The sequence below is a fragment of the Pararge aegeria genome, chromosome 6, assembly GCF_905163445.1.
Source record: "Pararge aegeria chromosome 6, ilParAegt1.1, whole genome shotgun sequence".
Taxonomy (NCBI): Eukaryota; Metazoa; Arthropoda; class Insecta; order Lepidoptera; family Nymphalidae; genus Pararge; species Pararge aegeria.
The window spans coordinates 666,561-691,613 of NC_053185.1; the positions used below are offsets into that span (position 1 = coordinate 666,561).

Below are 25,053 nucleotides of genomic sequence, written 5' to 3' on the forward strand. Positions count from 1 at the left end.
TATAAATTATTCTGTATATATATATATATAAGTTTTAAATTGTATAAAGTACTTTTTATGTTCTTCATCATTATAATTACTATAGATTGGCAGTTTACTTTCAACAGGGTTGCATGGACTGAAAATATAAAGTTATTTAGGTAGTTTTTAATAAATTTATAAAGATTTACAGGCATATTACGTATAATTTTCGTTCGTAACGACGTTGTAAAAAAGCGGTCATAGAATGTTACCCTGAAGAACACCCAAACATACAGCTATCTTAGCGCCAAACTTGTGATAAAACAGTTATTATTGGATGAATTGATGTTACTGTGGCTAAACTTTGTATTTTAGGCTAAAGTGAATTCAATTTGCAAACATCACATTAATAACACTATCAAAGTTTGGTGAAATAGCTGTACACAGTTTGCGTAACGTAGGATTCCGCTCTGAAGTGGGTTTATCAGCTGTAGTAAGCAAAAATAGTACTAGACATCAGTTGCATGCCCTACGCTGCAGGTTCTGACTTCAGAGCGGCAATCTTAAAAATACTCAAACTGTACATTTTACCTACATGTTGGTTATTTTTGTATTTAGTTCCAATATTTAATGCTACTTCGGTCGGTCGAAACATAAAATTAAAGATATTATCAAAGTAACTAAGCTTAGTGAATTCTTTAGTCGGGCGTTATCCGCTGGCATTTACAAATATTCTACCGGTTTAGAATTTATAGACATACATACGACACCCGACTTTTTCATGGCCTTTAGAATTATTGTGACTTTACCAGCTGGGCCACAGCCTTGTCGCACAAGCTGTGAAATGACGTACAACTAATATATATATAAATATAATAACATTAGCAGTGCCCGCAGCTTCGCCCGCGTGTTCTGTACTATACTTACTAATGTCATAAATGTAGAAGGTCTTGTGTAATCGGAGGACAAACCAAAAAGCTTACAAAGATACTCGCATTTATAATATCATTAAGGATAAACAGAAGACAAATTACTGACCGCGCGCTGCGTTTTAAACCGCCGCAACGTACAAGACCGTGGCCCCGCGGTAGAAGCACGCCGCTTTTTACAGATCTATCGAGATCTTTAGTAGCCATTTAGAAACGGGACCGAGAAATAAGCAATTTTCATATAAGATTGATATAGTTAGATGTTCTATTTGTTTGGATAACTCGACTTACCTTACCTTGTATGGCAAAATCTCAAAGATTTAGACAGCGCTGCAATACTCTGTTCAGCGAATTTTGGCCTTTTTCGTATGGAAAAATGTGACATCGTTTAATTTTTTTTTACACAAGAGTTTCCTATATGGTTACTTGGTCTGCGATTCCGTTAGCCTTCATCGGTTCACTTGATTCAAACAGCTTAGTAATGTTTAAAGTCTGACAGCTATTTTTTTCAATTCAAGAAACTGGCTAAAGAACGTTTTCCTGTATTTCACTTGGTTTTAAGATTTCCCCAAACAAATAGAACACGCTATACACACTTCGGGATCTATGAAAGTTAGTGAATCCATACCCGTGTTATTATAGTCTAGATTAAAAAGTAACATATTATATAAAATGGTCTTATGAAAGAGATTTAGTATCTAGGACATGTATTTTTGCATACGAATGAAATTGTAATTCGATTGAACGCGTACAATCGACGGCGAGAGTCGATTTACGTTAATAGTTGTTAGCGCGTCGTGACTTGGCCTGTTAAATGTAAAGTCGATACGCAAATGGTTAGTCGATTTTAACAGAGTTATAGTCGCGAGTTTTTGCCGGAGGTGTTAAAGTTGGAACGGAAATAATTAAGTTAACTTGTAACGCATAGGAGAGTTTTGGCCCGGACAATCAATGATGCCCAAGTAGGTAACTTAATGGTCCAATAAGGCCTATACCTTTTCTCCGAAACTCAGAGAGATTATCCCCGTCATCATCACCAGCTGATACACACCCGTCAAGCCACATTATAACAATGTATATGAGGGTCCTAATTCCTGATAACTGGGCTACCGCTATGCAGGATCTAGTTAGGCAATGTAGGGTCTCCGCAGTCGAAGTTGAATAAAGCTCGCATTCGAGAGCGGAGACCTGCTACTATCTCTCACAAACGGGGGTTAATGATGACGGGGACGGCGCTCCTGGCGGACGTTTTAAACAACTTTGATTCTTCATTAAAGTGATCATAAACGTTACGTTAACTCGTTCTACCTCCGCGAGAACGATATACTAGTCGAAAGTGAATCTAATTCCGAGCAACCACAACGTTATTTTGTAATACATTCGATACGCTTCTAACGATATCGTCGGTTAGACTCCGTCCTATAAACTATTTTCCATTTGACAGCGCCACAAGCTCAAGCGTTACTTCAAAGTACACTTCACAGGAAGTTGTCAAAGTTTGTTGTTTTCAAGGGATGTGGTTTTTGTGTCTTTTGGGTGTTTTACTTAAGCATCAATACAAGATACCTTAAAATTAATCGAAAATCTAGATAAAATCGAAGAAGTAAAGGCAAATTATGTTTGAATCAATAAAGCGAGTCTATATCACGCGATACCGACATCACTAAAGCTGGGTTCACGATAAGTTCAGTCAGAGCCTATCTACATCAGTAGCCTTAGAACAAGATTTGCTCGCTCGCAATCGAGGTGTCCTTTTGGACTACAGAAATACCTAAACATCGGAATAAAATGGATCTTATTGGCATTTTATTAAAGCTCAAATTTGCTTTAGTTGGGAGTTTTTGATTGAACGATGTTTGTATAACAAAAATCAGAAGTACATTATTTGCTCTAAACCGCGTGACATAAGGTCCATTTTAATTTGACAATACGAGCAAATATTATACGAAGGCTACTCATGTCAATAGGAGTCATAGGTTTATATATGTCATGGCTCTGACCCGTCGCGATACGACGCTATAAATACACGTCCGCACTGTCATAAAATTTAAAATAGCTTAAATCAATCTGTCAAATAGAACATAGTAAAATGGGCGAAGTAATCTGACGTCACCATTAGGTAATCTATATTAAATTAATTATTGTAAATGCTATAAAAAATACGGTCTAGGCCCCTCATTCTCTATGACATTGAAATCTTATGACACCAGAAACTATACTTTGTGTCGTCAAGCGAACGTCTCTGAAATATAAACTTCTGTATTTAAAAAAAGGTCTTTTGAAGCCCTTTTTTATTTTTTTGTGTTTATGATAAATACATTTATTAACAGAAACCAAAGTTACGAGTGCTCTAAACGTGCCCTGGTATATCAACCAGCCGATATTCTTTTTTTCATCACCATGACACTTTTAAACTAAGAGTTACAATTTACATTGAAATTTTATGTAATCATAAATTTGTTAATGATATAATAGTTAAAGCAATAATTCCCAAACTTTTGTATCTGTTTTAATTTTTCTTTTAATTAAGTACACAAAAAGGTGGTTTGGTATTGACTTTACAAAAAAGTTTCTGTGATGTACTTATAAAAATTGTCATAGAGAGTCAGCCAGGCCCCGGAGAGATTCGTAGTGGTTTGTTAGGACATCGAGAATGCTTTAGTAATTTAAACTGTGTATGAATGTGTAAATGTAAACAAATGATATTTAAACAAATATTTAATTAAAACTATTACATTAATTAATTAATTATTATTAAAATAATGCCCAACATCCACCGCAGGCGATGCTCAGTTATGATTATCTTAGTTTATTTCATACCACTTTCAAAGAGAGATACCCGAGCGACCTAAGCTATACAATTCAGTCGTGACTACTAACTGACATACATATTAACTAAACTTCCGAAGCTTGCTTAACTATGCTCTCAACCATAAAACAGTTTTTTTTCAAATCCTATAGTTTATTTACCATTCGACTTATTGCTAAGATATAGCTTGGTTGATTTAGCTTATGTTCCTCAGTTTATCGTTGCTAAACTCGCGATAGAAACGAAAACATCAACAAGACCTATTGCGATATACGAGCTTTGCTAAGCGAAATGATTACTAGCTTCGCTCGCGATGGATGTTGCTCTTTATAATATTTGTATAGTGAGGCTTCCTCTTAGAGCTTTATGGATATGGTTATGTAAGTATACGGAAAATTGAACATACTCACTATTGAAATAAGGTTGAAATTTGTACTGCGTTCTTGTTCGAAAACTGACCCGTAGCCTGAGACCCGGCGGCTTTACATCGTTGAAACGCGGAATCTTCAATTATTCACATAGTTACTGAAAGCCGGTGGCACGTTTCCAACTATGTAAAGCCGGCGATAATTGGCGACAGAATTCCCTTAAAATACAACTTTAGTCTCATATCCGATATCGCAAATTAAAATTCAATAAATCCGCTTAAAATAATGATTACATAAAGTCTAGTTTACATGTATAAAGTCACTTCTTACCGTGCAGTTTTTCAGTCTTAACTTTGGCGGTTCTTGCTGGACGAGTGGACACTGGATGGGGCTATTAACTCGCTCAGTCTAAACTAGGTCTAAATGTGCTATTCTAAAATAGTAAACTGTTGCGTTGTGAAATTCAAGTGTTAATGAAGACTAACAGTTTCAAGAGCAATACCTCATTTCTATGAACTATTGTATATTTGACCTATTTACAAGTCAGAAATAAATAAAAACTTAACTTATCATTATTTAATTTTAACTGCATTAAAAAGGAGGTGATTTTAACTGAACGTACAACTAAACTGAGGGTGTCAAATTATAAACTGCCAGTATTATTTCATATTCAGTCAAAATAGTTTACTGAATGTTTAAAACATTAGTAGTTTTACAAGTAATAAATGAAAACAATGAAATTTCTTAGCGCCCTCCGACACGAACTTATCTAAGAACTTATTAGTAGTATAAAAACTGCATTAAAATTGGTCGATAATAAAATGGTATCAAGGAAAAGATTAAAACGTATGTAGCTGTTTGCGGCTGGTTGTCGTAAAATAAGAACTTACCCAAAACCGTTACCTAAGTAATGTTAAAATTGCATTGCGATGACACGGCAAGCAGAAAGTCAAAGCGATTATATCAACCTTTGACCGGATGGTTACGAAAACATTAAAAATATGAAATAACTTGAATTCCACAACGTAATTAATAAAGTCAGTAATTGTTGTTGAACAAATATGGCCGCATCGTTTCCGCCACGGTTTCCTATCGGATGTTGTCAATTGGCATCGTGTGATTGCGAACAAAACTAATAGCAGCGAGGTTCGCTTTTATAATGCATTCGCTTAGCTTCCGGGACCCGCTCACTGCAGACTTTTGATCGGCTGATGAATTACTTTAACCATCGATATTTTTCATTAAAAGCAAAAGTGGACAATAATATAAACATTCCACAATATACACTTTGGAATCTTTATGTTATTTTTCCAAGAATGCTGGCTAAATTTCCGACATTACTTTTCGCTGCTAAAGGGGAGTTCTTTTGTCACTGAGGTGATGCATTGTAACTTTTTGACTTTGGGACTCCAAGGTTTCCGAGGCAAATGGAGAAATAATATATTGTTATAAATTAATCATCTATATTTCTGAAAACAGGTTAGTTTATTCTAAACGTTATAACATTAAAAACCCATAAGAAGAAAAGATTAAAATACTTCTACAAAAGTCTGTTGTGTCCACTTTCCTCTATCATTAACTCCGGACTGACTGTCACTATAGGAATGGCAGCATACATTTTGTCCCCAATCGAAGCGCCTCATATACATGCGAGTGTCTCTGGAACTGATAGTATAGTGTGTTCAATAATTCTAATTTGAGTTCCTTGAACACTCGTATCGTCGGCGTCAATGAGATTAAAACAAAGTGACATCAGCCTCTCTCCTGCGGGGGACAAGAATTTTCCCCCCGATTATATTCACTGACAAGGGATAAAATTGAACTGTCCACCTGTCAAAAAGCGGCAACATGGCAAAGGAGAAGTTTACCCCCGTTTAATATTACAAGGACATTTTTTCCACCCGTTCGCCTTGGAGAGTTGATAAAGCTATGGAAGAAGATGAAATTTTGTTCTTCGCTGATAATAATAGGGCGCAGTGGTAGTGACGCGGGTCCCATCACTTTAAATACGTAACGCTGTGTGGTGCTAGTTAATATACTGTATGCATACATTAGGTCCGCTGTATGGGAGCATGCTTCGGCGGCGCCAAGTTCCTAATCGTTTGTGTCGGTGCTCGCCGATGCGTTCCCGTATGTTTTTTTTTTATCGGTTAGTTAAGCGCGCAATATGCACCGCGGACTTAGTGCTAACTAGTGCAATTTAGTATTAACCTACTTTAGCTTCGCTTAAACTGCAAGGCGACAAGACTAGGTACTGTGGCATCTCATAGTGCATCTTAAAGATCATCCTGAATATTGAGCATCAACAGTGCAAGTAGGCCATCTTGGAATATATGAATATAGAATTGTTGTCGTCGTTTTCAAGTGGGTGTTTACCAATCCAGCCTTGGACATCAAAAAGACAGCTGTCCACCTAACTATATTGGGAAATGTCACTTTAGCTTCGAAACTCTATCAAGCTATTTTGCTTTTATTGCGTACTACGAACATTACTGTCTCTTTCACGCGCTGAGCTTTCTTATCATACCATGTTCAGAGTCATAAGTCATCATGGCATCACTGGCAACTCGCACTGTTGGTATACTTCGGGCTGCAGGTATCTTTCTTTGTTCTCCTGCAATGATGTGTGTAGTGCAACAGCACTATGCGTTGGGATGCACTGTGAGACTGTACAGTAATATTTGTAGACACGTTTCGTTGGCGGTGGATATTGCGCCTGCGCATTGATAGCGGTGCCAAATACGAGGTGCCAATTCGGGAGTTTCTTTTAGACCATTTCATCTTTTTAATGTTTATTTTTAAATAGCATTTGAAAACTTTTTTTTACATTTAAATAGTTTTACTAGCATCGTTAAATAAATGTCAGTTTATAAATATGTATAAAATTCTTAAGGTTTATTTGCGTTTTTGATTTTTTTTTTTAATTCCTCTCTATAAACTTATGTAAAACCGTTTCATATACAATATGTGAGACAAGTTGTCATAGTTCTGGGTTTCCTCTGCTGTGCTATTTGTGTTAAGTCAAAGTAACTTTTTTCCACAAATTCAAATAAAGTTGATAAATCCAATGGAAAGTGGAATATCATCTTCTATATTTACAGCTCTATTTAAATGGAATAATAATGACTTTTAATTATCACAACACAACACATTTACTTTGTCAGTCATTAAGTTATACAACCTTTAACTTTTTAGTTAATGATGGGGTAAATTTAATGATAGAAACACATCCAAAACTCAATCAGACGCGAATCGCCATGAATCGTGAAATCCTACGCCATGACCACACCAGTTGTGCATAAACGAAAAACCCGTAGCGTTGTGCTAAAATACAAAACACCATTCTGGCCTTTATTTAAAAAAAAACACGTTAAAAATACGGACGTGACTCGTCAGGTAACGTCGCTACTTTTTATGACGGTTGCTAGACTATGTTGCGGCATATCCATCAGACATGCTTGTTGTCCAGATTATTTTTATTCAATGATACACACTAATTTTACCCGCTTCGATTGTGTGGCGAGTCGTGTCACGTAGAGTAACTTCATGACGGTGGTAGGTAGGTAATGCGTTTCTAGCTATTTCCATCAGACAATAACAGTCGTCAAGTTTATTTTTTACATTCTGACGTAGCCCGCTAGGATTGCTTGGTGTGTGTGGTGGATGTGGTTAAATGGGCATTATACTATATCACGTGACGGCGTCGCATGGGTGCTGGGGTGTTACCGCCATACTGCTTCTCTACCGGTTTTTGCTCCGTATCCATATATCGACATGAAAAAGTGACATAGTGCGGCTGCGCGGAGCCGGGCGCTTAGTGTAGTGTAAACGAAAGACTGGCTAATGTAACGAGTAAAGAGTAGGCGCGCCGACCGACGCAACTCTACGACCAACGTACCCACTACTTTAAACAAGGCTGGTGACCAAATGAAAATCTTCTCAGATATAATGCATTCATACGTCAAAAATACTCCATTATGGGCGGAAGCTGTCATACACACAGGCAAAAAAAAAATAAAACAACACAAAATCAAAACTGGAGCCGATTTTGGAATTCAATGTTAAAACCTTACAACTTTATATTCTAAACGTAAAAATGCAAAATACAAAATGCAAAGTGCCTGATGAAGAAGTTCAACTTTTTTTTGTATAAATATTCTTCATTACAAATAATTATTTGTCTGAAGATCTGCACTAGTATATGTGAGGAAACCTGCATGCCTGAGAGTTCTCCATAGTGTTCTCAAAGGTATGGAGTCCACCAATCTGCATTAAGCCAGCGTGGTGGACTACCTAAGCCCTTCTCATTGTGGGAGGAGACCCGTGCCCTGTAGTGGGCCGATGATGGGTTGATGTGATCATATTTAATAATGTAATGTAAAATAAAACATATATTCCGAGAAAAAAACATTATCGAATAAATTCGTTTCTATGTAATGACTGGTCTATATCCGATCGCGGGCATTGAACCGTGAATAAACTACAGTATCCTATCTATAAAGAAAATGTTTAATGTTCTCTTCAGAAAAGGGTTTGGCTATGAATAATTAATTTATGTACCTAGTTTAATGCGTGTGATTTAATTGCTTTAATGCTACCGTGCGGTTTAGGATGATAGCGAAATTTACTAGGAAATTTATACTTGGGTATAACTATCGCACCATTTATATAAGTTGGTAGGTTTGGAAGTTTGATGGGCAATTTTTTGCATTTGGACAGTAAAATCGTTCATTTCGAAAAAAACATGAAATAAAAAAGTGTGGTTGGTCGTAGATATGCGTGAGAAGTCGGGAGGCAGGTATGTAGCTAGTAAAGTGACGTGCCCTTGTAAATATATGCTTTTAGTCTAAAACTATACTTATAAATGATTATAATTACTACTACAACTACCATTAGTCTCACCTGTAACTTCCAATAATATTATAATTTATCGCGTGTACTACCAGGGTTAAACATTGCTTTAATTTTATTTTTCCTACAATTTCCATCAATTTTCATTAATATAACGTTAAAGCGTCAATCAAAACGTATTGCACTGGGATATACAATGACTTTGAGTAGATATTAAGCAAATTGAGTCAATTTTTTTTAGAGTAGGCAATGCTTTAATACATTTAAATAGTGCACGCCGCTGCCAGTATAGAAACGTTTAACTGCGAATAAATTTAATTACGGTGCACGGTAGAGCAAGGATAAGTTCGAAAAAAAATCTTGTGTCATCACACATTTTAGTTTTAAATAAATGACTTTTACTACTATTGAAATGATTATTAAACTATATCTTATTATAGTTATTTGAAGGTTACGGTTTGGCTGGCGCTACGATATATTATTTGATTTTTGGCATTTTATTTATCTTCTTATATTTTACTAAAATTGCACCATGTTATTGAGCTTGAAGAAAACATCACTGCAAATTACATAATTGTAACTTTATAAAATATATTTCCTTTATGTTACCTAATTTTAACTTTTCGTGTATTTTCGTTATCAAAACTCTACAATTCGAAATGTTATAGTAATGTAGTAACGTTATGATAATCATGTTATCACGGGATATTCTAGATAGGTTACCACTACGTGGACCACCAAACCACCTAGGGTCTTACGTGGAGTTATTACTTAGACAAATTAAGATCTAGACTTTGCTTCTAGCTATCGTCTCAAAATGATAGGCGAAAGAGTCCTTGAAATAAATAAAAAATAGTTATAAAGCTGTAATATTCTGTAAGCAATAGACTATGGAATTTTAAAAAAAGATTTTGTATACGGAGGATAAATGTACCTGTTCTGGGACTTTGTTTATCACATGATCGTCTTTATTGTCTGACTCCCTGTTATTCGCTTCGAGCCCGGCACAGCGGACAAGTTGCATTTTGCGTCGATAAGTTTAATGTAAGCAGTCGCTGGTTTCGGTGCATAGTTGAACTTGGCTGCTAGTTTTCCCGAGCTGGTTACTCATATCTTCACAAATATTTGCCAAATTGTATTTATTTAACTATTATTAAAATATTACTTTTTTAAGCGATGGTGGTAGTAAGCTCCCAGGTCCCTTTATACTTGCTACCGATATCTTGTCATATAATAATTGATGCATATACAGTGGACTTATCAGTAGTACCAACTGATCTCTCACATCTTAAATCTTGGCGTATTTGTGGATGTGTGAATTACCAGTTGCTCAATAAGGGACCTATTTAGTTCTATCGACGTGTCGGTGCTAATTCTGTTGTACACAAATGCTAAACTTAACTAGTTTTAAGTGTAAGTAATCCCTTGCGGAATATTCTTCCTTTGTTATATAACGTAGAACTGTTTTTAGAGTTGTAGTATAAGAGTAGCGTTTGTGTACAACATATTTTATGCCATTATCTAGCTATAGTTTTGTAGCGATTCCGCGTCATTTTTATTTTATTTTGTAACGCTTTAAACTTTGCAATATGATATGGAGATTTACTCGTGTACCTCTGTCCTTACCTGCCTTTTATTTCATTTTTATTATGTAATATAAACATTTGTGTTTAATACTTGCGTCACTTTTAATTATTTATTTGTAGTGAAATGGACACATGCGTTATTTTAAGTGGTTTTTATTGTGAACCTTTGACAATAACATTGCGGTCAACCCATCTTTTATTATTGGTTGAATTTAATGTTTTATTGCTAAATTTAGTCAATATAGGAAGATTCTCAGCCAATAAGAAGCGTGTGCGATTGCCGTTTTTTTGTTCTGTCAAAGTTTTACTACATGGCCGCGCCGTCGTCTTTGTATTGTATACAATCAGCTGTTCTGTTCTTATTATCCAAAGAGGAATGTGTTCATTTATAAAATTGCCTTTTTTTACTTTTGTTTTTTTTGTTTTTAATTGAAATTGTAAAATAAATATTTATTGGATCCAGACTGCATTTGCGCTCGTTTTAGTTCCATCCAGAGTGTCTGTTATATTAAGCTTCTGTGCAGTATTACCACTTTTGTTTGTTACAGCGATGTGCCTACGTCGATTTAACTTTTGGGAGGCGTGAAAATAAAACTGTGTGAGGTAGCATTTTTCGTAATGTTTGATTTTAAATCTTAACGTAATGCAAAAAGGAATGTTATCGATTGGTACAATAGTTTTTTGACTGCGTTAGATTCCTCCTATCCGCACGATATTATCGCTGTGACGTATAGAAGTGGTAGTCCTGTGCCATATTGTTATATTTACTGCGGCGTATGATCATGCTCAAAATGACATAACCAATTACTAAAGACCGAACGATCGAGTGATGTCTGCATGCTATTATAAAAAGAAAATGTCAATAAAGTGGTATTTTAAACGGCCAACTGTGTTTTACTCCATGTAGTTCCTACTCCACTTCATGATGTCTTCCCGCGCCGACTAAACGAAACAAGACTCAAAGGTTTTAAGTGTAACGTGGAAGGCTCTTTGCCCGGCTGGGACAATTTGTAATTCATAATTTTTTTATTCTCTCTAGTCTTAGAAACTTTGGCCGTGGCTAGTTACCACCCTAAGACGTGCCGCAAGTGATTAATCGTTCCAGTACAATGTTGCGTAGAAACTGATTAGGGGTAAGATTTAAATATATCTGTTATGTTATATGTTACCATCTTAGATTGCACCGGATGAAATTGCAGTCAAGGACTAATGTGGAATGAAAAAAATTATCCAGGTTTGCATCATATTAGATCCCAAAATTATTTTTGTATTTAACATCACATTCATTCTTCCACTTCCAGTGGTACCTACCCTTTTTTAGATGAATCGTCTGTGACGTCATAACTAGGTTAAAACGTGTGCCGCTTTTACCTTGAGCTGGTAACTTTATATTAAATAAATAAATATACTCCGACAGCGTGGTGCACTACGGCCTTAACCTCTTCCCATTGTGTCAGGAGACCCGTGCCCTTTATTGGCCCGATAATGGGTTGATTTGATGATGATGAATACTTATACATAAATCCTTGTATTATACAACATACCACCTAGAACCTGATCATGAATATCACACATAGGATATAATGAAGCAATATCAATGGTTTCTTTTTACTACTATGGCGGGATGATAACGCAAAAAGGGTATGTAAAATATTTAGACCATTTTTATTAAAATAATTTCCTAAAACATTAATTTCACAAGCGCAACATCTAAATTCATCTTTTCATTTCATAACCCTTAACTATCTTCAATATTTTGTAACACAGTAAACCTATTTACAAAAAAAATTACAATTCACATGTTACATACTGAGAAGTTATTAATTACCTAAACATCTTTATTTCAACTAAAATATCAGCAATACAGTATTTTTTTTTTCAATAGAAAAATATGAAATTAATTATCTGCTAAATTCCTTGGACTATTGTCAATTTACAAAATATATTATTTATTTATTTACATTGAATAAAATAAAAAAATATATATTAGAGTAACCTTGCGTTGCGACAGATATCACCTTAGCTTTAAAATAAATACATGTTGTCCTTCACAAACAACAAAATCCGTCTATACTAATAGCATTCAGACATGTACATAATAACAAAACCAATCACACTAATACTAAAAATGTGAAAGTTTGTTTAGATATTTGTTACTAAATTATGCAACAGTTGCATGAAATTTGGCACATAGAAATACCCTGTCCTGGATAATTCATATCCCGAAAACCAGTTCAATCTAGTGAGAACACAATAATTCTACGTGGACATATTCGCAAGTGCAAACCAGTCTTTACATATAACAGTTGTAAAGCACATCGCGTTACATAATTTTATGTCTAATGATACTTCGACATAACCTTACGTTTGAAACACAATTAATTTCATAATGTGTACTGGTAAGGCAGTGTAACTGGTTGGGGCGCCGCTTCTTCTTTTTCTTCCTGGTCGGGCACGTAATAGTGCAGTTCGTAAGCCGGTGATAATTCAACTGTTAATTTATCACAATTCGGCTCGCAAGGCTTCTTGTGCGCAGCAAACTTTGGTTTAAAAATATTACTATGATATGCACCTCGCATGAACGCTCTGGACGACGCCGTGTCCCTGCCGTTATGTTCTCCTCTATGAATTATGCTACTGTTGAATAAAACAGGAAAGTCTGATCTATATCTTTCAGTATCCTGGTTAAAGTTGTCTACAAATCTCTGCAAGACGTCTTTACGGAATTGGTTCGCGTAATCGTATCCACTGTCTATTGTTCTAGGCGTTTCTTTCTCGTATCCGATGAAGCCTGTTTTTGTTACGCCTTCAATCGGGGCCTCGGTGTAAGGTATGTAGTCAAAATTCTTATCATATTCGGAATGTTTTGCTGCCTCGTTCACGAAATCTTTGTAATGTTTAATGACGTACGTGCCTCTGTCAAAGCTATGGTCATCATGCAACGCTAGGCCGGGATCAGTCGTTAGTTGGGGCTGAGTTATCATCATATTCTTAGTGAAGGCTGATTTACTGAGAACGGAATTTACTGTTACCGGTGTTGTTGGTCCATCTATAGAAACAGGTAGAAAATGTTTCGGTGTATCGGTCTCAGTTGTAAAGGATTCCATTTTCAACTTAAAGTCATTATCATAATCATTAATGTTCACTTTTTGTGTTGTCAACGGTGGAAAGTATTGTATGGTTCCTTTCCTCTCAGGGAAGCCGTTGTATGGAAGTTTATTATTCTGTTTTAGCCAATCGGGTTGCTTCGCCACTATTGTTGACGGGTGGAACGGAGTGTTGGATCTAAGAGAAGTGGTGAATTTCTTCAGGTCAATCTTAGCCATATTCAAATAGTCGCTGTCGTCTTCATCCGTACTATCGTAATATTCATGGAATAACTTTTTAGGCATCTTAGTTGAGTATGAATTTTTATGTATACTTTCTGTTGTTAGTGTTGAAGTGACCGTTTTGGTTACATTTTGGGGACCCTCCATTGACTGGGTTGTATTTTGCAGGGCAGGAGAATATGTAGTGACGCTAGAAGAAAGTTCATCAATCGTAAAACCTGCATGTTCCGCAGAGCTACTATTTTCTTCGTAGTCAAAGTAAATAATATTACCAAACGAGTCTATTTTCTTTCTTTTAGATTTTCTCTTTTCAGCCATCTTTTGCAATCTTTCTCTTAGATCAGGTAATTCGTTTTTAATATCTTTTTCTGACAAATTGTTCCATTCTGTCTCTGTCTTATTTTTTAAGACCTGAGTGAAAGGTTTAGAAGAGTTTTTCGGTTTAAAAACAATGCCTAAAGAGCTTAAGCTTTCGTTCCTCCAACTGTTGTCATCTGGGTCCCTAACGAACTGCTTGGGAGGTACGACTTCTATTTTTTTCATCGGCTTATAATTGGGATTTACTGTATACAGTGTTGTATTCTTTGATTTTTCGGCATTTATTAGTTTAGCGTATAGTTCCGAAGATGAATTAGTTTCAGCGGAATTATCCGGATTAACATTTTTTATTTCTATAAGGTCAGCATTTACATTAACAAGGTCTTCTCTTTGACGTTTACCATTTTCTTCTTGATTTTTAATTAGCTCTTCTTTTAGTAATTCCTCTTTAATAGTATCCTCGTTCTGTAAAATAAAAAGGGTTTTATTTAACTTCTGTTAAACGATTACTGTACGATTTTTTAGAAAGTATTTGTCCAAATAGTCATAAAGGTATAACAATAAATAATTTAATTTATTTTATATATATAAATTTAATTTTTTTTTTCTAATGATAATTTATACTTACCAACACAATTTGTGATTCAATTTTTTTCTGATCTTCTATCACTATATTTGTTACGGTAGTTACAGGACTTTCAGTTTCGGAGATTAACGCTTCATTATTATTGCTTTTTGCTGTGCTTAAAATCGCACTTTCAGTTATTACTTCTGAAGACGTAGTTTTACCTGAAAAATTAAGAAACCCAGCTCTTTTCGACTCATGACCTACTTGTGATGATGATATTGAAGATGTCAAATCAAGAGGTGTATTTGTGCTTTCTTCTTTATCGTTTTTAACTGAAACTAATGATGGTATATTAGATGTTACCGTGTCTTGTAATGTTACTCTTATGTTCTTAGTTTCTGCTTTAAGAATATCCTCCTTATGAATTTCCTTCTTTTTTTCTTTAACTTTTTCTTCCGACGAATACGATGGTCGCTTTCTCTCAATAGTTCTATATTTCTTCCATTTAGGTATGGGTCGTGATTTATTGGCAATCGGTGGTAAAGGTTTTAGTTCTTTTATTTCATCCTTACCATTTATTTTTGTAACTTCTTGTTTTCTTTTAGTATTTTTTTCATCAGATCCTATTATATTAGTTTGATTTGTATCAGAGATGATGTTAACTGGTTGGATTTCAGTCTGTTCAGATTCATCAATATGTTTTTGACTTGTTGAGAAATCTATAATGTTGGTTGTAGATTCCGTTTCTGTTATATTATCAAGATCAATTGATATTGGAGTTGTGTCTTCTAAAATAAAACTCGTAGTTACAGTTTGCGATACCGCATTTGTAGCAGTTACAGAACTTTTCCTTTCAATAACCGTTGTTTGTTCCGTTTGCTGTATGTTGATAGTTTGATCATTTGAATTGGGCTCGGTTACAATATCTTCTTCAATATTCACTGTAGTGCTTGTCGGCGTTAATTTTTCATTATCAGTAACGGTGTCTCGTGTTTTGTTCTCAGTAAACTTAATATCGTCGGATACGTTTAACTCTCTTTTAACTTCTTGTAAAACGCTCTCTTCTTGCGCAAGATCCGTATCGGAGTTGATGCCTATGTTAGTGCGACGAAGCGAGAATGCTTCTACCGGTGCGTCAATACTTGACAGCACGATAATTAAGCATGCAACGGATAACCTGAAACAGAGAGGCGCACTCTATAAACATTCATAATAAAAGAAGTTTACTTCATCAGATCTTCACCAATTTTATTCACATTCATCCGATTATTTCACTAAATAAAGCTTATAAAAAATGTAAATTATTAGTTAGTATTTATGTAAAGTAGTAGTCTTCATTTAAAATTGGGGATTGAAACCTTGTGTCTAATAATACACTGCTGTCTCTAATTTTGGATAAAAATTAGGGACAGGCAACGCACACCTGGAAAGCTTTTATTTATTACAAGCTGTTGCCCGCGATTTCGGTCGCGTTTTTTTAAAGGATATTTTTATGTTGTCCCTTTTAAAAAGAACTTTTTAAATTAAGTTTTGTATAGGCATTAATGCCCATTATATAAATATCCCTGATGATAAAACTATTTATTTGAATAAGAATTAATACGGCGATACGAATGTAACCCACTTTTGTTACTACCGGCTATCTAATAACATTTTAGAACACAAAAGCTGCTATTGCGACTTACCTAACTATAATAGTTAGCCATATTTCCTCGCGGTTTTTTTTTAGATAATAATGAGTTATTTTATTATGTAATACATAATTTTTATGTATCGAAAAGAAATTTATCAGCGCACTCCAAGTTATTAATTTTATAGTAAAAAAAATCTACTTTGACATGAATGCGATTTTTTAAGGATCTACAATCAAAAAAAAAATATTACCGCTACTTCGTGATAGTTTAACTTTATTTTGGCGAAGAAATGGTTAAAATCGGTCCGTGGGTACTTTCGGAGTCTATTGGGTACAAAAAAAAACAAAAAATCTTTCCACTTTACAATATTAGTATAAATATAGATTACCTAATTACGTGCACGCTAGAATACTTGGGTATCAAACTTCATCATACATTTTTTTTAAGACACTATTATAAGTTTATTAAAAAAACCGCTCGCTGGTCGAAGCCAGCCGAAGATCTGTTTGGTGTGGAGTACTTATAAGGATTGAAGAAATTATAAATTACACCATACAGATTCTCCTGCCTTTCGCGGAGTATAGCAAATTAAACATAATTTTCATAACGCTTGCTGGTCTTTTGATTAGGTACCCTAGCAACCAGTGCCCAAGGCTCCAGAGTGAGGAACCTCCTAACAATACGTATCGCTTCGAGGTCTACTGTCGCCTTTATCTGACCTTTGACCCAATAACCCTACCATTGTTTCATATTCCGTGGATCACGTTCCGAAAAGCTTTTACCAAACCACCGTTTAACCACCTTATGTTTTATCATAGCGCACGCTTGCCCAGTTTCATTATAATAAATAGAATAGCTATTATTCTAAACTACGTTACGTGACCGAGTTTATTATCGGTAAGTAATATTGGTAGACGGAAACAGATATAGAAATTATTGTTCTGCCAATTTTATTATGAAACAATTGCACCGGAGTCCCGACCGCCGCCGGGCGCCCGTTGTAGTAATCTTATAATAAGGCCACTTATGTCTTGTTTATAAAATATATAGCATATAAATCTATTGTATCCGATTGTTTTGATTGCGTATTGGATATACTTAGTTGCGTGCGTTACACAGTGCGTATGTTGTAAGATCTGTTTTCTATCATTAAACATCATGTATAGCATTGACCTCCAGCACTCTAAACACTTTTTGGTAGTCGTAGAGATTTTTGCGACAAATAACATCCGCGGAAGTACTGACACCTACCATGCTTATTTCTGCCGCTAAGCAGCATTGTTGCAATGCTGTTATTCCGGTCTGAAGGGCATGGTTGAGGAAGCGTCTACGTCTCAGGCTGTTGGACCGATAGGGCAGTACGTTGCAGGACCTTGGCCTGCGAAGTGTTGTTCACTTTTAGCAGGCATAGACAATGGGTTTAACCATCAGGTGGGCCATCTGCTTGGTCCGTTAATTATTAGGTACTAGACAATTTTGACAGATTCAATTTTGTCCCTATACGAGTGTCCCTCGATTTTTAGTTATTCCAATTTTAGCTTCTTCGACACACGTATAACAGCATCACACTTACTTACAGCGTCAATCCATTGGGGACAGAAACAAAGTGAGAGTTTTCTCTCCTGCCAGAGATCAGTGTCCACTATGAATAAAAAAAAATTGTGTGGTATTCCCCCGAAACAAAGTTTGCCTTTATCTTTATATTCTGGCCTGTCGGTTTCTCCCTGGTAAATACAGACCTCAACATAGAGTGATTAAAATAGACCTTTAGACCGTTTACACTGCTCGGGTTTGCTATCTGAAACGATTGTGGTCACAGTATTTAATCTTTTGAGAAACCCCGTGTACCTATTACGGGTGGTGGTGGTAAGTGACTTTTTTGTTCCACTTCAAGTTAGTCCTAGACTACTTACAATCTAACCATCCACTTGGATGGATTGGATTGGATTGGATTGAATGATGCAGTAAACTAGTAACGGACTAACTTGTTAGGAATAAGGCAGTCATATTGAACCCATCGAGCATAGAGCCATAACGCTAAAACGCTTGTCGATGCGTGTTTGTTGATAGGGTGGTATAGCTGAAACTCCCCACTAGTACAGAGATTCATTCAAAATTCTCCATTGAATTGTCCCTGCCGGGAATCTAACTCGTGACCTTCTACTTATAAGACCCCAACGCCATCGGCGTTCTAGCCTAGGTGGGGAAAGTGAGACGTTTTTAAGGTCATATCGTCCGCGGCTGTTTTGTTACACACACAAGTAGTAGTTTAGTGTGCAGCCGCAAATGATTCCGCTTTATAGGTAGTTTATACTTATAATCAAACTGTAACGGGTCGAAATCTGTACATTGAAGATTTTTAGAGGGCCCTCTATTATCGATACTGGAGCCAAAACTGTAATTTATTTTAATTTTTATATGTCTGTCTGTCCGTCTGTCTGCATACATTTTTTAAGAGAGTTCATACATTTTCTGCGAGATTTCCAGAAGTGATTTCAGCTGACAGTGAATTCACTGACGTCCTCTACCCAATAACAATGGGCGGTGCGAGGAATTACACTACCTTCAAGGTCAAGGCGCTTAAACATTAACTAATAGGTAAGAGTAGCTACGTGAGCCAGGGTTACAAATGACTTTGTTATGTACTGCAGCAATAAAACCTCCTTATTTCGATGAAACCATTGACTTCAGGCCCCGGCCCGAGGGCAAGTTCCAGGATGCCTGATGATGATGATTGGATGGAAATGAGGTAATTTATTTTCTTCTCTGTCTAGTTTTTGTCCGTCTTTTCAGGCTAAATACCAGACAGACTAGACGTGCCGAGAAAGGGATTTAGCATTCTATTCACAACTGGATGGCCCTCTACCTTCTACCAAGAGCTAACTTGTAGTGGAATCAAGACAATAGAAGATAACTACCTACATAAATAACTAAATAGGTAAATTTAAAAGTAGTGCTGTGCTTTTCACACTATATCCCCTAGAAAAGATATTGCGTCATATCAATTGAGTTTAATCGGGTTTGGAGATTTGTGTGCAACAGAAGTGGCAACATTATTATGGAACTAAGGGCACAGTAAAAATATAAGCTAAACTATTTACTGTGCTACTTTTTGAAGTCAAAACTTCTTTTGGTGCATCGCACATAGATTTTTCCGTAGGTAGTAAGACAGGCTGAACCGTTAGGCTCTGAAATGAAAGGCTCGATCGGGTAAACTCTGAACCGAAAGTCGGCTGCTCTTCGCTGTTGTCTCTGTGTTTAGTATATTCAATTCATACCTACTAATCCTTTCGTCCATGTTAATTAAATTGTTATATTTGGTTTAAAATTTTGAGGTTAGTGTGTGTAGCGGTTTATCATGCTCATACTTATTTTATATTGAAAAAACATCCCTATCCCTATGTCCACTAATATTATAAATGTGAATGTAAGTTTGTTTGTTACGCTTTCACGCAAAAACTACTAAAACGATCATCACAAAACTTTGTACACATATTCCGGAAGGTATATAGGGTGCTTTTTATCCCTTAATTAAGCTCAGTTCTTTTGGGAGAGAGGACGAAAGTGTTTGAAGATTTTACACCATAACGCCGTCAAATGATAACCGATTCAAATCATTACTTTTGTACTTTAGAGGTTATAATATCCGTTTAATTTAGCCCAAATTTCGTGTAGATCTGATGAATTTATTTATTTTTATTTATACTCTTTAATTGCACACAAATACAAATACAGAAGAAGAATAAAAGAAAACACAGACAGAAGAAGTATACAAAAGGCGGCCTTATCTCTTATCGAATTTGATTGGAGATAAGTAGGACAGAACTCCTCAGCAGACGGCAGCAAACCCGTCATTTAAGGCTTAGCTATCCTAAATACATAAAGTGCTGCCACTTGTATAGGCCCTCAGGGCTAGGACTAAATAAAAGTTGTCAGAAATGTTCTTCGTTAATTTTGCATATGAATCAACTAATAATGCGATTTCGATTCTTCCTTTAACGATCACTATTCTTTGTAAGTGATAGGGATGCTGAGACTGATCAGACAGTTCTTAAATAAATTTTTCAATTCACATAATAAACAATATTTTAGATATTGTTTATTATGTGAATTGAAAAATTTTATAAAAACTTTTTAAAAACTACAACAGTCCTTTTTTTTAATAAGAAAACACAACAACGAAAATTTCAGTAGAATTACACCTAAATTTAATGCCACATGTCTTTCGAAAAACAAAAACGCAGACGAAGTCGCGAGCAACAGCTAGTTAAGTATAAAAAAACATATTGTTTTCAGTTCTGTCATGCGGTCTTAAGCACACAGTTCTTTATTTTTATGTTCTAGCTTTACCGGGATATCACGTTCGTCTTCAAATAGTCCTTGGTTTAAATTTCACCCGATTTACTATTGACACAAGGACTTTTCTCCCACAGACCGATTCTAAGCTTAAGGGGAAAGTGCATAAGATGCTTAGAAAATGCCCAAAAGTAATTGTTAAATTGAGAGAAAGCTAAATTGTTCAGCAAACAAGTTTGTTACGGGCGTGCAGGCAACAAATTAATAACCATTTGATATTGTTGCCGCAAGAAGTCAATCCGTCGGCCGCGCACTTACTACGAGTTGCTTTATTCGTTGTGGAACGACTGTGCTCGAAGAAATTTGTAAATAAATTGAGGATGCTAATTTCATGTTAAAGTAGTTAATAAGTTTACTTAATCGTGTTCTAATCTAGCACTTCCATAAGTGAAGCGGAAAAATACATTAGTTACAAAAATGATTTATTCAATCGTTATAATTTAGATAATCCTACATACAGTAGCGGCACGCTAAGTTGATAGCCCTACTAAGGTTTTCAGTAGGGGCAAAATTTAGCATTTGTCTTTGATATTGATGTTTATACAAACCCTCAACAATAAGTTTTTTTTTTCAGTCGAAAGGAATTATCTTTGTATAGACAAAACGATAAAGGATGCATTCGAAAATCAAAACATAAACATTTGTTGTAGGTACGACACGCCTAAGATAGGCGGTTCACCGAAAAAAGATGTTTCAAAAGTTGAGGTGTAAACCAGTGCCTGGTCTTCATATAAAACACGTGATAGAACCTTTGTATCTACCTAAGTAACACATTGCATATTTTGTTTGCAGGACATAGAAGGTCGCTGAAATGTGCAGCTATAGGAAGACGCCTTCCTTGCCAGTACCTTGCTTGCCAGTTTCTACCCGTTAGTAATGGCGACCTGTCATCTTACATAATTGGGATGAGAATACAACTGTCGCTGTCAAAATTGAGACGACTGGAGGGCTGTCAATTGGAAAAGTTACTGAATGTGAATAGGGCAGCTAGCTTAGCTAGGTTGGGCTGAAATAGAAGATGGACGTTAGAACTTTTCCGATCAACATTATATCGCTATTTGTGAAATAGTTTAGTGAACAGGTACGTTTCAAACAGGTAGTTGGTACATAAATGTTAGTGTCAAACATCCTTTTAGGTTTTAGAATTCTAATAAAAAAATCTCAGATTTATAAACAGCGTATCTAACTCAACTTGAACGAATAGTTCCTAAGATTGCTTGCATACACACAAACAAATAAAAATAATATTTAAGATTTTATAAATAAAATTAATTCAGATCAAGATATAGATTATAATTAAGAATATGATGGATTACAATAAAATAATTTAAATGAATAATTTTATTTTATTTTAAGATTGCTTGCATACACACAAACAATCTTTAAGTTAAACCTATATTTGCCAAAGCTCTCTCATTGGCTCACTTCTGAATAAATAATTTTGTTTGCCTCGAAAGTATTTATCTTCAATAAAAACTATTTTTGCAATAAGGCAATATTAATATTTTTTTTAAATATCCGTTACGTTCGAAAACCAATGAGTACGACGCGACGCGCTAATCCGTAACATTGAATCGGTATCGACAGTGAATAGACATTAATGTTATGATCGGCAACTCTGCTTCACGCCCTGATTCGCGCACGTACTTACCTGAAAGTGTTGCACAGTGACATCTTCAGTGCTCGTTGCGTCACTGGGGCCACATACCGCACGAGCGCGCACTGCCGCTGCCGATCGATCACTGCGATCCGCGCCACTATCTACATATTAGCCGATATTGATGATTTGCCGATGTACTAGCGATTAAAAATTAATGCTATTTTTCATTAATTTCATACGCTTGCAAATTCTGCGCCTTTTGTCCGATTTCACTTTAGTTCCCTTAGCATATTTTGATTCCAGTAAAAGGTCTAGTTTCGATATTAATCTACTAGTCACGAAGGGTACCTCCTATTTATAATGACGAATAATCAGCCCTCAGAATTTTAATAAATCTTGCTATATTAGCTACGAAGATACGAGTAGGTACGTACTACGTACCTAGTGCAGCTCGCTAACCAGCTCTGAAGTAACGTCAGAAAAGCTTACTACCATCGTCTAAAGCTGTGTTATTTTTTAAATTTTAACAGTTTCGATTCAGAACTAAAATCCTTGTTACGCAAACGACGCGAAAGTTCTTCAACCTGGTAGTTTGCACGCAGTTTCTGGTTCAGGTCTAAAGCATATATTGGCTGAGTCTTGAGAACCTGTTCTTAACTCGATGTTGGGACAGAACAGTTAGTTCAAAATCTCATTGTTATTCGTGATTGTGCAGAGTGGTGACGGCAGATGGGAACACAGTTGGCACCACTCGACCTCCTCCCGCGGGCTTCGTACGAGGCGACTGAGGGAATATAACACGGAACCGACTGCAGCATCCTCTGTGCTACTGCGATCACCAACCTATCCGCCCAGCGTGGTGATTAACAGGCCTTGAGACCATCAGTGAACTGTCAATTGTTATAAACCTTTGATGATGGTGACAAAACCTCTAAACTAAACTAAATTCAGGCATGTCTAAAAATAGTGCAGTCATTAACCTTATGTTCCGTTTTAAAAATGTAATATGAGCAGATACGCTGCAATGTAATGCTATTTTAATTTTTCTAACTCAGTGGTGAATTAGCGCATTACTTTTCATTGGTTATGAGGTTAAGAAGGTAGTAGAGGTTTTTCACAAAAAAATTAATTTGTTAAATCTAAATTTAAATTAGCAAACTAAAAGTAACTCGGTTGCTATTTATTAACTATTACCTCTAGTAGTTAACGCAAGTGTCGAACACTTCCTTCCATTGACCAACTAAAATAATACATTAAGGATACAACCACACGTTTACCCAAACTCGATGCTTCAATTTTGTATCTACGCAACGGCCTTCTATCATTTCAGTTTCCATCCGAAACATATGAACGGATTCATACAATTATTATATCTACTTACCTACCTACTGCAGTTATGACTAACAATCATCATAATAATAATTATAATTATCTACATTATTATGAAAGTTTTAAATTATACGCATTTTGCATATAGACAAGGGATACCTACCTACGAGTAGATATGTATTATTACAACAATACGAGTTCAATGGAGCCTATCAAGTATTAGACTAAATATGGGACTTATATTTTGTTACAAAATTTTATAAAAATATAGCAACACTTGGTTTCGCATGGTTTTATGACGATTCCTCTCTCATTCGCACTCGAAAGAGAGCATAAAATATGTTACTAGTGTAATAAACAGAGATGCAGGCTCTATCCTATTTTTTGTCCCTTATCGTGTAACCAGTTTTTTCAACGTCGGCAACTTTAGTTGCTAAACAAACTTTGACAGTTCGTGGTGACATCATATTTGTTAGTAAATTATTTGTATTTATTTACTTTTTTCACATAAAAAAGTTTAATAAAAATAACGTTATTTACTAATAACTATTAAACAATGGTTTAAAATCACTAAATAGAAAAAAATTCTAAAGTTTTTATTATTCATAACTTAAATATAGTACTTAAGTACATTATATACTAAATTACATTAGTAGTTTAATAATGTACTTAAGTATATAATTTGCTTAAGTATATAATGTACCTAAGTTAATGATTTATCTTAAGAAAATAGTGGTAATAAGTAAATAATGTATTGAAGTATATAATGTAAATAGGTAAATAATGTATGTAAGTAAATAGTGTACTTAAGTAAATAAAGTTTTAAGTATATGATGCACATAAGTAAATAATGTATTTAATTAAATAATGTACTTGAGTATATAGTGTAGATAAGTAAATAATGTACTTAAGTAAATAAGTATATAATGTTTTTAAGTAAATAATGTACTTAAGTAAATAACGCACTTAAGTAAATAAGTAAATAATGTATTTAAGTAAATAATGTACTTAAGTAAATAATGTTAGTACCTCATTGTGACTAACTATAGAGTTTGATTGTTTTCGGAATGCACCGGAGTAAGCCGCGTACCTGCAGCTTCGAGTTGCATTGGCCGTTGAGGCAGGGCGTGACGTCGCAGAAGGCCCGCTCGCAGTGCAAGCCCTCGGAGCCGTCGGCGCACGCGCACATGTAGTTGATGCCGTACGCCGTGTCGGGCGTACAATATAATGAACTTAAGTATATAATGTTTTTAAGTATATAATGTACATAAATAAATAATATACTTAAGTATGTTAGTAAGTATATAATGTACCTAAGTTAATGATTTATTTCAGTATTCAATGTAAATAAATATATAATGTATTTAAGTAAATAATAAACTTAAGTAAATAAAATTCAAAAATTCAAAAAATTC

At 35.3% G+C, this 25,053-nt stretch overlaps 1 protein-coding gene across 1 annotated transcript; it reads right to left on the reverse strand.

Annotated features, from left to right (window-relative positions):
• Positions 1-12,458: 12,458 nt before the first annotated feature.
• LOC120624782 lies at positions 12,459-22,436 on the reverse strand. The gene is made up of 3 exons (XM_039891514.1): positions 22,361-22,436; positions 14,780-15,896; positions 12,459-14,616 (listed from the first exon to the last, which is right to left on the reverse strand). Exons 1-3 carry the CDS (start codon positions 22,381-22,383, stop codon positions 12,889-12,891), a joined length of 2,868 nt encoding a protein of 955 aa, XP_039747448.1. The 5' UTR covers positions 22,384-22,436; the 3' UTR covers positions 12,459-12,888.
• Between the last annotated feature and the right edge of the window lie 2,617 nt (positions 22,437-25,053).